We start from the raw sequence: 13,910 nt of genomic DNA, 5'->3' as shown, positions 1-13,910 counted from the left end.
GATTGTACAAAACCTTCTTTGATAAAAACATCGTATTTGGCATGCATTGTTTTACCTTAAAGATTTAATTTATCAATCTAAATCAAGGTAGTGAAAGGGAACCAAGATCCTAGCAGAAATCAAAAATCATTGTATTCAATGATAACAAACACAACAACGAACATAAAATAACCAAAATAATACGTACAAAGAAACTTAAGTAAATGAGCGATTCGGACTCCTTTATGGGCCTGGTGCATTGGTAGGTGTCTGAAAGACCACTTTAACTAAATACAATGGGACACAGTGACTTCCAAACTAATTATTAAAAGTAAGGTTAAACATATTTTTAAAATATTTAATCCAGAAAAGATACACATATTAAAAATTGGAGATGTGGTATGATTGCCAATGAGATAGTTATCCACCAAATGCCAGCAATGAACAACTAACCCCTACAGGTCACCACACGGTATTCGATGATGGGCAAACCCCATACCATAAATCAAGCTGTAAAAAGCCCAAAAATAAATGTTGTAGGAAACGAATAGCAACGAACAAAAAAATGACAACCACTGGAATACAGGTGGTTGGCTAAGGACAGTAACAAACAGTAAGTATGTGGCGGTGTAAAACATTTGTGAGCACGGTGTAAAAAAATTGCTTGTGAGTTTTCAATCATCCCCTAACCCGAGACAGCTGGGGATAGCATTGTCGAGATTACTTTAACAGCGTCAAAACAAAATTTTCATCAACTTCCTGGGTCACTATTACGGGGCGCCGAATGGGACTTGTAATCAAAATCAATTTTGTGTACACAAACTTTAATTCCGTCATAACAAAATCATTTTTGTCGTACAAAACTAAATTAGACTTGTTTTATGACCACTTCAATGATTCATTTTGGTAGACGTAATTCATTTTTCGACGAATCGTAATTATACGATGATCTTAACATCTGGTGAGCTGTCATAGGTAATTTAGTTACAACCCTAAAGATATATTTATACGAGGAGGAATATTTTATGAGTAGCCTAGCTGGCCGAGTTCGAGTCCCACAAAGGGAACAACCAAAAATTTGCTTTGCATATTTGAATTTTTCAGACCCTTATATAAAGATGAATTAAACAACAAAGCTAACTCGTTTTAACGACATAGATAACAACGCCAGTTATGACGTAATAACGAGATACTAAGTCGTTAAAACGAGTTGGCTATGCCGTTCAAACGAGATACGAAATCGTTTAATGAGTTACTAGTAGCTAAGTCGTTATAACGAGATATTAAGTCATGTAAACGAGATCCTAAGTTGTTTCAACGAGATGATAAGTCGTTTAAACAAGTTAGCTATGTTGTTAAAACGAGATACTAAGTTGTTATAACGACTTAAAAAATAGTGAACACCTGGCAATAATAGGCTTCCGTACTTTTCAGTGATCAGTTTGCACCCATTCTAAAAAAGCCTTTTCCGCTACAGTAAAAATAACTTTGTTCTGTGTAACTAAGAAGGCTGAGGTGTTCCGATTCCAATTCACTGTATCACAATTGCAAAGATCAAGGTACTTAAAAAAGTGAGAATTCGTCCCTTTTATTAAAATCAATAATAAAATAATGTTATATGTCAAATTGTTTATAATATTATATTAGTATGATACATGTATTTGCAATGAACTACTCTCTTTTGCCTGACTACACATGGTTATATCTAAATGTATGCAGTATGAATTAATTCGGTATGAATGTGAGTGCACGAGTCTGCATATTTTATTTCTTTTGAGATAATATGCTTGTGGCCCTGTAAATATTTTGAATTTTAATTTAATTTTAATGAGCCTTTGAAGTACTGTGATTGGACTTGTTGGTGCTGTATCTTTCTTTCCTGTTTTGAGTACTTCGTTTATATTATTTACTATTCCAAGGCAATAAACAAATCCATTTAACAACTTTTACAGCGAACTTATGTTGATAAATTTGGTTTGAATTATAAATTAACAACGATCTATTTAACCCGAATTATCCATACAGTCGTTACATTACGTCCCCTACAATCACTCCTGGAGAGTAGTACAGAGAGGGACTGGATTATTCTGGTGACCTCTAAACTCTTACCAGTGCATGTCGTTTATTTCAATGCATTCAATGAGCAAATGCAGATCATTTCATGATCCTCATCGGTGATCCTAACAAGATTTTTTTTTAGGTAGGGCCTAAAACTCTAGATCCGCCACTGTAAACCAGTCGTTCACTATCGATATATTCAAGTTGATCTACAAACGCTTTATTTAACCATTCGATGATAAGGTAAAAATGAAAACCCTGCGAGATATATAAATAGTAATCGAAGTTTGAACTAAAAAGGAAGTATACAGAGAAGCGTTGGGTACCAATTTGAAGAGAGGTCTTCAGACATTTTATTTAAGCACAGATGGGTTAAAATTTTCACTTAAAAGGGGCAGTCGTTACAGTTAAATTTATATAAGAAGGAATGTTCAAGGCTATTATTTACGGAAGATCTTAAATGCCAGGTGTTCACTTAATTCTAAGTCGTTATAACGACTTAGTATCTCTTTTAAACGACTTAGCTAACTTGTTTAAACGACTTGGTAACTGGTTTAAACGACTTAGTATCTCGTTTAAACGACTTGGTAAAACGACATAGCCAATTCGTTTAGACGACTTCGTATCTCGTTTAAACGACATAGCAAACTCCTTTTAAACGACTTAATATCTCGTTATAACGACATGACTGGCGTTGTTAGCAATATCGTTAAAACGAGATACTAAGTAGTTTAAACAAGTTAGCTTTGTTGTTAAAACAAGATCTTAATTCGTTTAAACAAGATGCTAAGTCGTTCAAACGAGATAGATATGTTTAAACGAGAAACGAAGTCGTTTAAAAGATTTTACATGGTCATTTTAAAGAGTTAGCTATGTCGTTATTAAGAGATACTAAGTCGTTTAAACGAGATGCTTAGTCGTTTAAACGAGTTCGCTAAGTCAAGACTGTGGCAGTTGTGTTAATGTACGTGTCTCTGAAAATTTGAGCAAAAAAAAAGCGCTTTTGATTAAGTGACACATAGGTCTCTAAGCGATAATTTGCACCACCCGAGTTATATAGCTTATCAACTGAGAAATAGTTGTAGGTAGTTGAGATTTTAAAATAGTTCAATATAAACCATTTACAACAATAGGCTTATCATTGTTCCGATGCGTTTGAAGTCGACCTCCGTTCTTTCCATATCCTTAGCTTTATCCTATTTTGCTATTTCACGATTGTTTGAGGCGTAAACAAAAGATCGGTATAAATTGACTCAGTACGAGAGTACTTTGATTGAATATATTAACCACAAGTCCAATTGCAGCACGGAATCAGGCGCGGGTCAAAAAACGATTTTAATGTTCCCCACCCCCTTTTAACTTGGAATCCTTGATTATCCCCTGCATTATTAGGACAAAAGATGACCCACAAATTGCTGATAAATAAATCTTTAACCAGATCTAATATTCTTAAATCTGGTTGAATATTCTTTTGTAGGGAAGGTTTGTTTGTTTGTAAAACCCCAACAAACAAACAAACATTCCCTACAAAAGAATATTTAATCTGGTTAAAGATTTAACTTGATTAACAATTTGATACGTCACAATGTAATGCACGTGAAAAAAAATAGCGCCGAAAACAGTCGTTTGCTATTATATAATACAGAGCGATGCCTTAATTTGGAAACTAAGTAAGTTTTTTTTTCTATTATGTATCTATTCTATGATAATGAATCCATTTTGAAGCTTTGAGGAGCATTTATTGATGAGATTACAAGCTCACGTCGTTGGGGGTTCATGTTTCAGTGTATCAATCAAAAAAATATATGAATCGAAATTTCACTCCTTGCGACTTGTATAAGCTTTTCTAAAAAGCCATTCCGCCTGTTAACTTGATCGGCCAATTTGTTTGTTGTTGGAGTTTAACGTCCGAGCAGCAATATTTCAGCTATATTCAGACGATGAACATGAAATTGATGATAAAATGAACATGAAATGACGATGAAATGAAAAAGGGATGGGACACAAGGACAATGGGGGCGACAAATTTTGGTTGCCAATGGAAAAGGGAGAGGTGGTTAGGGTCGGGCAATTTATTCTCCTGTGGCGGAGCCCTATGGTTCCTACTCCGGGAGAATACCACAGTAGGGTTCTTTAACGTGCGAGGAACGTGGCATCTTTCCCAACACGGTGCACAACTATGGTTTGCGGTCAGGTGTTCCGTTTTATAGCCTGACAACCCCAGCATGTTACTCGCCAGGGGTACCCCATTCAACCACCTGGGGCACACATCCCAGTTGCTCTGTGGGCAAAGCGCCCTAGCCTCGATCGGCCAATTTGAAACACATCTCCAAATAATAGACAAAAATATTGCCGACGTATCAAGATTTCTAACGTTTAAATATTGTCTCACGAGGTTCTCTTGTAGATTATGCACCTTTTAATAATGAACGATGGTATTCTCACGAACTCTGAGCAAAGCCAGTGATTCAGAGATTGGTCTTTTCAAATAGAGAAAGCATTCTTGAGTGTTATTACTTCGTCAGATAGGTGGCTTTTTGACATGCATGTTTCTAATTTTTTTTATTTTGCCTGATTTTTACAAATACTTACACTTAATCAAAAGAATAGAAATAAAGTGGCATGTATCATTGTCATATGATATTAAAAATGGTAACAGATAATTGATAAACTTTATGAGGCTGTCCATGTAATAGTTGGGCTAATCATATATTGGTGGCACATGATAAATTTTATCCCTCTTTTTGTTCCATTGTAAGGTTTATATAATATATGCAAAATAGCAGAACGATTTTTTTAATTGACAATTGATGGTATTAATAATGATTCTAAATTAACAAATCTTTTACAATATAGAGTTATCTCCTCTTTTCAATGAATTTCAATTCTTTTTATACAATTTATTTCTCTTCAAACATTGCAGTTAATAAAAAAACAATTTTCAACTTTTCTAAAGGATGCATTTGTGATGTTAAATGGATGACAGATTTTTGAAAACACAATTTGCCACCCTCTGCTTGAATTTTGCGTGGCCACCCACTTAAAATCACATGGAAACTTGGGAAGCCCCTTATAGTAGAGTATTAAACATGACGTATATGTGTATGTAAGACATACTATAAAGGTGAAATTGAATGTTGTACACCTTTTCAATTTTTTTTTGTATTTACGGGTCTGTTCTCTCTAACCCTGCTGCCTGGGTACTATAAAAATCTCAGATTGATTTCCTTAAATCCTAAAGTTTTTCCTCATATCTTAAATTTCAAGTGATTTGATATGATGAAATTTGTGTTGAGGAAGGATTGGAAGAAAAGCTCAATTTTGATTTCATTATGAAAAAGATATGCTAGAAAATAACAATTCCCATAATTTGCTTCAGGTTAGAAATATAAAAAAAAAACCTATTTAGTTGTACCAGTATATTGCATCTTACAAATACAAATAGCAATACAAATAGCTTTTGAACTTTGCAAATATAGAAAATGAGCACTTTTAGATATGAGTTTTGTAGTGAAATGAAATTGAATTTCATTCGCCTTCACATTCATCTCAAAGACTAAACTTTCTTATGCGACTGTGACTGTGACATTGTCTGGGAAGCAAGTACTGGTACATGTATTGGGAATTACCCCCTCTCCTCCCACCAATTTAGGGTACCATCCCTTATATGATGTTTGTTCTTAACCATTATAAAAAGTAAAAAAGTTTTCTGATTATGAAATATAGTAAAGAAATGTTAATATTTGTGTAATTTAGAGGGACTTTTGCCAAAAATGTATATTTCTAAAGATGCAGACCTCAGTGAAATGCAATATTTTTTAGCCTTTAATAAATATACATGTATCAGCATGTTAAACCACAATAGAAATCAGTTAAATGTTTTTAAGTGTTAAACTTTTTAAGAGAATGTTTGATGGTAAAAAATCATTTTGGAAATACATTGTATCTACTTATTAAATAATATCCTGGATACTAACAAACAGAGAAAAAAATGTCTTGTAGTAAATTGTGAACAGAAAACATCATTTTTATTAACACTTATTATGAACTGTTTAACCACATAAAATCCAATCAACATCTTCCCATTAAAGATAATCTAGTTAAGTTCTTATACATGGACATCAACTAGATCTGAATGGTTGATCCATGAAGGCTCATCAAATCCTTTCCACTTTACATAAACTTCTTTTCTTTTCTTTCTCATTCGTGTCTTTAGTATCTCCTCTACTTCATACAAGTCATCTGTGAATGATACAAGAGAAAAAAAATTCTAGTGTTACAGTAATGTTTGTTGTAAAAGGTTTACTATGTGTAAATATAAATAAGAAATACATCATGGTACTCTGTTGCTATCTTCTATCTAAGTCAATGGCTGAGTCCATTTTACTATATTAGACTTAATTTCAGGCACGAATTGTTCATTTGTTTTCAAAGCACTCTTGATATTTGATATCAGAACAGCAAACATGTGGATGTTGAAAGCAAGTTATTTATAAGTCCAAAAAGTTGATGAAATAAGTAATCTTATTTTAGAAATACCTTGTGATGGTGTGGCAACTTCTTGGGTGGATAGATTCAAAATGAGGTCATGGAGAACATCAATATCTTCTGGTGAAAGACCTAGAAAAAAAGTTAGTTATTTACCAGTATCTTTAGTTACAATATATATATTTCATTTATGCTTCGTAAAGCAATAGTTGTCATTCTTGTCAAAATTTATTTAACTATTATCAATTTTAATTTGGTAAAATTTTACAGAGCTGAAAGAGCTTGTAAGAGATGTAATGTTTGGGGTTGGAGAGATCCGTTCATACATTCATGAACGACTGAAATCTCCTGTTTAACCCTTATAATTTTAACCAAAAATTTGGGAATTATTCTTTTTTCGGAGCTGAAAATTACTCTCGATAAACACACTGTACCAGTAAAATCAATGTGGGTGTAATAAATCATTCTTACGGCTATATTATGCCGTTTAGTTCGTTGCCACACTCTTTTGAACTAAAAGACTGCCATACTGGTTTCAAGTTGACTGGCGTTCATGCATGTTACTGTATGAACCATCTGGCAAAGTTCATGCAAGTGTGAACTTTCTGGCAAAGATGTTCTAGACTAGTCAAAAAAGACTATAAGCATAAAGAATCTTATGATTAGAATTATTAAAACATACACCATGACGGTGCAAATTATACCAACCTACCTGTTTCAATATCCTGTTTTGTTGTATTTTCTAACTCTGTCCCTGAAATTGTCAAAATAACAAATTTATAATTTGAAACAAATAGGGTTGGTAGAGTATAAAAGGGAAATACTTTTTTTTAATTTAGCATACTGTTAATTTAATCATCAGAGCTAGTTACACTTATTAATAAAATACAAATTTTTAAAAGAAGCCAGGTCAAAAACTAGGCTGTTTTGGCAAAAGTTAGGCTGCAACAGCACTTGGAGGAATATGTTGCAAGTTAAAAAATGATGACATAAAACGGAGAAGAATTTGAAACAACTATGTTTCTGCTATTGTACTTACTGGTAGGTACTATACTGTTTTCTGTAAAAACAGTTTCAGTCTTGATCTTCTTTGTTTTGGCTACACAGGAAATAGTGCCATGCAAGATTTAATGTGAATTAATCAAAAATTAAATTCTTTTAATGTAATATTTTGTCTCGATTATTTTTTAAGTAGCACTCCAGGTACGAATCATGCAAAATGCAATTCCTGGTTGGAAAAAGCCTACATATTTTTATTTTAAATATTTTGTTTAAAACGTTATAGTCAACAGAAATTAACAATTAGCTTCTCATATAACCCATGCTCTTAGGAAATAAAATATATAAAGAATGTACTGTAAAATTCAAACTTAAGGGAGATAATTCTATAAATGAGACTTAAATACATTAAATACTACTAGATTTTCATTGTGGATTATTTCCTAAGAGCAGACAGATTAGAATGAATGATTACATTTCATCATATAGTCCCACAAAACAACTTAATGACAACAATAAAAATGTGTAGCCTTTTTTTTTGTGTATAATTATAGAATTTGCATTATTTTTACAAAGACTGCTTCTTGGTAATTAAACACAGAACAGTTAAGAATATTAAGATCCTTCTTTAAGACACTGTTATCATACTCTTTCATTCTTGTGTATGTGCCTTCCTTAACCATTTTTATCTTTCTCATTTTTCTCAGCAACTACTCACCACAGTGGCTTGAAATTTTGACATATGTTTCCTGCCACTAGTGATCCATCGCTCTTAGATTTCTTTTTGTTCATTAATTGAAAAAGTTATTGTTATACTTGTGCTCTAAATATACTTGACACAAATAGGAATGATCTACTCTTTCAAGAAAAACAGACCACATACTTTAATTTTGTTTTCATGCAAGATGTTAATATTGTACCTTTCTCATTTTTGTGTACCCTCTTGACCAAACCTGCAGAAATAAAAAGATATTGATATAGATGGGTCATATGTTGTAAGCTATTTTATGTGCTAACCATTGACTTTAATATCAACTTCTGCACAAGTGAAGGTACATATTCCAGGCATGTATATATAGAATGAAATAGTCAGTTTGCATTTTCGAGATAAACTAATTCTTCAAAAAGGAGGATTACTTTCCTGTTTTGCAAAAAAATAAAAAATGTTTGCACTATCTGTAAATTTTTCATTAATTTACATGTATAAGTTGATGGAAAATTCATAGAAAATCTACTATGCAGCTAACCAAATTGGTGAAAAGTTGCTCTTTTATTGTTTTGCTTTTGTAAGTGTTTTGGATAAATTTCTTTGTTTCATATTACATTGTACTTTCAGAAAACCCTCACCCGACATGGATGGTCTAGAATCTTCATGAGTATTTGCAACAGGCATATATCTTGCAGGTGCTATTATTGTTATATAAAAGAAAAAAAAACATATAGGGAAGTTTTTCAATATTTGTCTTGCTCATTACTTTCACTTCCAATTTTAAAAGATAAAGATGTAGAAAAATACTTTCATCATACCTATAGTTACTTTGTATCACTCAGAAGTATATTTTCAATATATGTAAAAAGTTGTTAATATTTTTTAAACTATAATCTTTGAATTCTGGATCAGACATTTTTATATACTGTATTTTCAACTCATGATGCAGCTAGTACATCTGTGATATCAAACATGACTAGTTAATATGCTACATATGATTTGTGTTTTTGATAAGAAAAGAGGAAAAGCAAAAATTAAAGTTGACAAGAACTTTTAAGGTATAATTTTACAAGTGAGGTTATACTTGTAATTAATTACTTGTACACTATTTTCATTTTAGTAAAATTGATTGAATGTAAGCTATGACCTATATCCTATATATGTAGATGCTCTGAAACATAAATTGTTCAGAATAATTCTGTCATAGGTGACAGAATTCAAAAATGATGTATGCAGTTGGGAAGTGATTAATGTTAGAACTTTTGATGCAGATGCACAGTTTAATGAGTGTTATATAGGAAATCTCACATATTCTGCTGATCCCTCATAGGCAAAGCCCAAATTCATATTTACTTGTACAATTATAATAACATGTAGACAGCATATATACATACATGTATCACACCTAGATCTCTTTATTTCTTGATTTGCACTGTTAGTCCTTGGAAAGAAAAGTAACATTCAAACTTCTTCATATAATTTCATTTTAAAATATAGGGATTAATTTGTAACAATCCAATAACAAAAAGGGGATACTGTAACCTAGTAACTTAGAGAAAAAAATATATCCATTAAGGTTCATACTATGTGAAAAAGAATACTGCATTGTACATAATAATTCAGGCATATGTATTCATAATGTAATTAACTGTTTTAAAAATAGAAATTCAAACTTACATATATATTTGAGGTAAAAGAAATTCAAATCAATCTTGAGTGAATATTGTGCATGCAATACTACAGTAGTTCATTTTAAATTGCAATAAAAAAATATAGTCCCAATTCCCTATATAGATTTATGTGCATTTTTACGGTTCACTACTGAATTGGGTTGTCTTTCCGAGAGATTTCCCATTTCATAAATGCCATAACAAATTCAATTGGACTGTGTATTACATACTTTGCTTCAGTAAAAGAGGTTAAAAAATATAGGCAGTATGCACTATAATTACATGAATATACCGTAAATAGCCAATTGAATGATGGGGTAAAATAAAAATGCTTCTAACTTCCCCACCAAATATCGTTATTTACAGATCAGCCCTTGTTGCAGGAGTGATGGATCCTTTAAAATTTGTATTGGCAAATTTTAATGTGATGGTTGCCTAGAAAGTAGAGCATATATATATATAGTTTTAATTAAATTAAAAATTTACTGGATATGTTGCTTTTAGTTTTTTTATATACCTCAACACAAACTTTATCTTGCATTGTAGAATTTTATTTAATACTGCAGTTCCATAGCAGCTAGGATCATTTATGTGAATATCCTCAGGTAGTCCATATATTATAAACTTCGATGAGCCGTCTTTTAAGTCTTTGTACGGCACGGGCTTTCCTGTACCAGTTGCTTCAGCTATAAAAATAGATAAATTTTTGAAAAGGTACATCCTTTCTGCATGAAAAACTATTCATATATTTTTAAAAGTTTTGAGTCATTAAATGTTGGTGTCACGCTGTCTCTGATATATTTTTAGATGACTGTAAAGGGAGATAATCTAATTTGCTGTTTTATCATGATAATACGTTTTAAGAGCAAATCCTAGCTAGTCATGACAGGATTTGAAGAAAATTTCATAGGAAGGTGGGAGATCTAATATACATGTACATGAAGTAATATAAAAGTTGGAACTACAAAGGGAGATAATTCAAGTTGCTTAATCTGAGGGAAAAGATGGGTGTCGAATACATTGTATGAGTATCATAGTCATAAATGTATTACATATGTATTTAATACGTTAATGTATTTAAGATGTTTTTCATTGTATTGTTTGTATTCATGCCATGACTTGTAAATATTTTTATGCAAATGAATATTGTCTATTTCATTATATGTAGATGTGGATGGATTAAGGAATGTCCTTTAATATTAATGGTCAAAGTTAATAAATTGAATACCCTAAATTATATTAGGTATAGACAAGTGCTATCTTTGTTAGCTTCTATAATTATATAAAATGTATTGATAAACAAATTTGATTCCATTTGACTTCTGTGTCATACTTGATATGTATGTAAAAACAACATAAGAATTAAGATAACATTATCATTCAAGTTATTTTCACAATATAAAAGTCATACCCCAGGCTTTGTTCAAATAGTTTCTGACTTGAAGCCTTAATTCCTTCTTTTTTTCCTCTTTTTTGGTTGGGATGTAATTCTTTAAACCAGCTTGCTCTTTGTACACAATTTGAATAAAATTAATGGCAATGAGATAGATAAACTCAGAGGTTTCATGAAATAAATACCAGTATATACTAATGAAATAAAATTATTTACATATACTTAGTAATATTTTGTTAGTAGCAATATGGGTAGCACTATTAATAAGAATAGGGAATGCAACAAATTTTTGGGATTTTTTATGTTTGGATTAATTAAATGTTTAGTTGCAGAGTTGGTCCAATAAAAGCTAAAAAAATACATTAAAAATGTATATATACACATAATTGCTGTGTATAAATCTATTTGAATAAATGGTATGTTCAATTATTAAAAGTTTATCTAGTTCAACAATTATATTTAAAAAAGATGATTACCTGTTAAGAAATGTCGGAAATTTAATTCCATTTTAGGATCAACAAACTTTATTCCGGATGGAGATCCAAACACAATAGGGGAGCATTCATCTGCTACATCAGTCCCTAAGCCACATACATCATAATGTAATGAAGAAAGCACATTTATCTGCAAAAAGTAAAGGTAAAAATATTAAAGTTAAGACATTTTTATACCAGTAAAAATTTAACAAAACTTCTGCTGGGTAGTAGTTATTGTAGTTCTTAAGTCTTGTTATGTTTTACTTATGAAGTATATATTTTATTTTAATGCAATCTGATATATACCTTACAAATGCTATGAAAATGCATACATTTTCTAACTATCACAAGGAAAGATTAATAAAATTGTATCAACTAAGGCTTGTAATTCTTGTGTATCGAACAAGCCAGAAATGAGTGTATCGTGTGCTTGATTTCTGCATAACTTTTTACACATCCACTTTTTATCTTTGGGGCTTTAACAACCTGTCCAGCTGTATGTCCATTAAACAAGATTTCTGTGTCAGATTTCTGAGGTTCTATTTGAGGGTATGCTTAAATGCAGTTTGACAGATTGCTTTTACCAAGTTTCTTTTCCAGGATCTTCAAAATTCGTTTCTACCTCCACTCGATTTACTGAATAACTTTTTATGGTGTAGAATTTTTTTTTTTTTAAACCAAAGATTTCATGTATTTGGTATTGCTTTGGCATGATTATTTGTACAGAATATATTCCCCTTTACATGTTTGACATATATGCAAATGGTTGATTGGGAAAATTCTTAACACAATGTAGTGTGCAAAACCTTGTTTAATATTAAGTGGTAAATTTTATAGTGAAAGATCCGGTAATATATATGCTTGGAATATTCTAAGGCCCATTTACACGGTGATAAAAGATGCATGCATTTTTTGTTTCATAATATAAACACATTAACATTGAATCATATGTGTGGACAAATTTTCATTATGTGATTTTAAATGAGCCAAAGGATGAGATCCTGAAAAAAATATTATACTGTGTACAGTACTGTAACTACATATATAATTCTAGGCAAGTTTAAACTGTGTTAACCTTATTTAGTTGAGGTATCAAAATAAAAATTGCTAATGCATATATTGATGATTAAGAGAGCAATATGAGGCGTTTAAAAAGTATTATCATCTTGTCAGTGCAATTCCTTCTAAACCTCTCAAAGGATTTTAATGAAATTTAGTATTAATGTTTGCATGAAGAAATGTCACAAAGTTACTGTTGGGAGGCTCAAGAGGGATATAATCCAACTTAAGGTTTTGGGATGTTAAAAGTAAATGTTGAAAACTTACAAGGGAGGTAATCCATTACTTTGTAAAAGTGGGGTATGCATAGTACCACAATGCCTGCAACTTAATGACTTTGATTATCTTGTAATGCACAGGAGATACAAAAATATTCGTCATTAAGATCAAAGGATAAAATGTAGAGATTAATGATAAAATTAAATGCCTGCTTCATTTCAAGTTATGTAACGATCTTAAAAAATGCATATTTATATACTATCAGACATTATATACCTCTTTCTAATGTGCTAACAAAGAAGGAGTAAGCATTTGGGCCATTAATACTCTTTTTTTTTTCTTGGTAGGTGGCAAATTTCCATTTATTTTTCTGTTTTCTTTTGCCCTTTTGTTACTTATCCATACTTAAAAAAAAAATGTTACTATTTGTTAATTTATTTGCATTTAAATATATTGAATTTATAGTAAAATAAATAGCTCACATTATAGAACATCTGGCTTTTATAATATTCAGGCAATATTGATTTTAGAAATACCAAGGACAGATTTTTTAAATATCATATAATTAACAAAATTTAAAAAACACAGTAGGCTTATTTCAATGATTCTACATTTTTTGTGCTTGTATAATTGTACAGTGTCCTGTTGTTGTTTGCGTTCTTTTATTTTCCACTAATTAATAACTTATCTAGTTTTTAGCTCACCTAACAATCTTCGATCTGACAAAAACATGACCACCGTTACTAGAATATACCATGGGGTTACATTGTAGAACTTTGCTAATAACTAAAAAAAGTTGGGTTTAGCTAAAATTTGGCAGGATAATAAAATGTTCAATATGATGGGATGGACCTGTACCG

General features: G+C 31.3%; 1 protein-coding gene across 1 annotated transcript; it reads right to left on the bottom strand.

Moving 5' to 3' along the window:
- Positions 1-6,039: 6,039 nt before the first annotated feature.
- LOC148628454 (uncharacterized) lies at positions 6,040-11,928 on the bottom strand. The gene is made up of 10 exons (XM_088587730.1): positions 11,773-11,928; positions 11,315-11,410; positions 10,421-10,589; positions 9,628-9,674; positions 8,872-8,931; positions 8,445-8,477; positions 7,565-7,624; positions 7,238-7,279; positions 6,577-6,657; positions 6,040-6,279 (listed from the first exon to the last, which is right to left on the bottom strand). Exons 1-10 carry the CDS (start codon positions 11,801-11,803, stop codon positions 6,146-6,148), a joined length of 753 nt encoding a protein of 250 aa, XP_088443856.1. The 5' UTR covers positions 11,804-11,928; the 3' UTR covers positions 6,040-6,145.
- Positions 11,929-13,910: the final 1,982 nt, after the last annotated feature.

The sequence above is a fragment of the Perna viridis genome, chromosome 1, assembly GCF_037379345.1.
Source record: "Perna viridis isolate PV_CMFRI_1.1 ecotype Kerala chromosome 1, ASM3737934v1, whole genome shotgun sequence".
In the NCBI taxonomy this organism is placed as follows: domain Eukaryota; kingdom Metazoa; phylum Mollusca; class Bivalvia; order Mytilida; family Mytilidae; genus Perna; species Perna viridis.
This window is presented reverse-complemented; position numbering and strand designations above follow the sequence as displayed.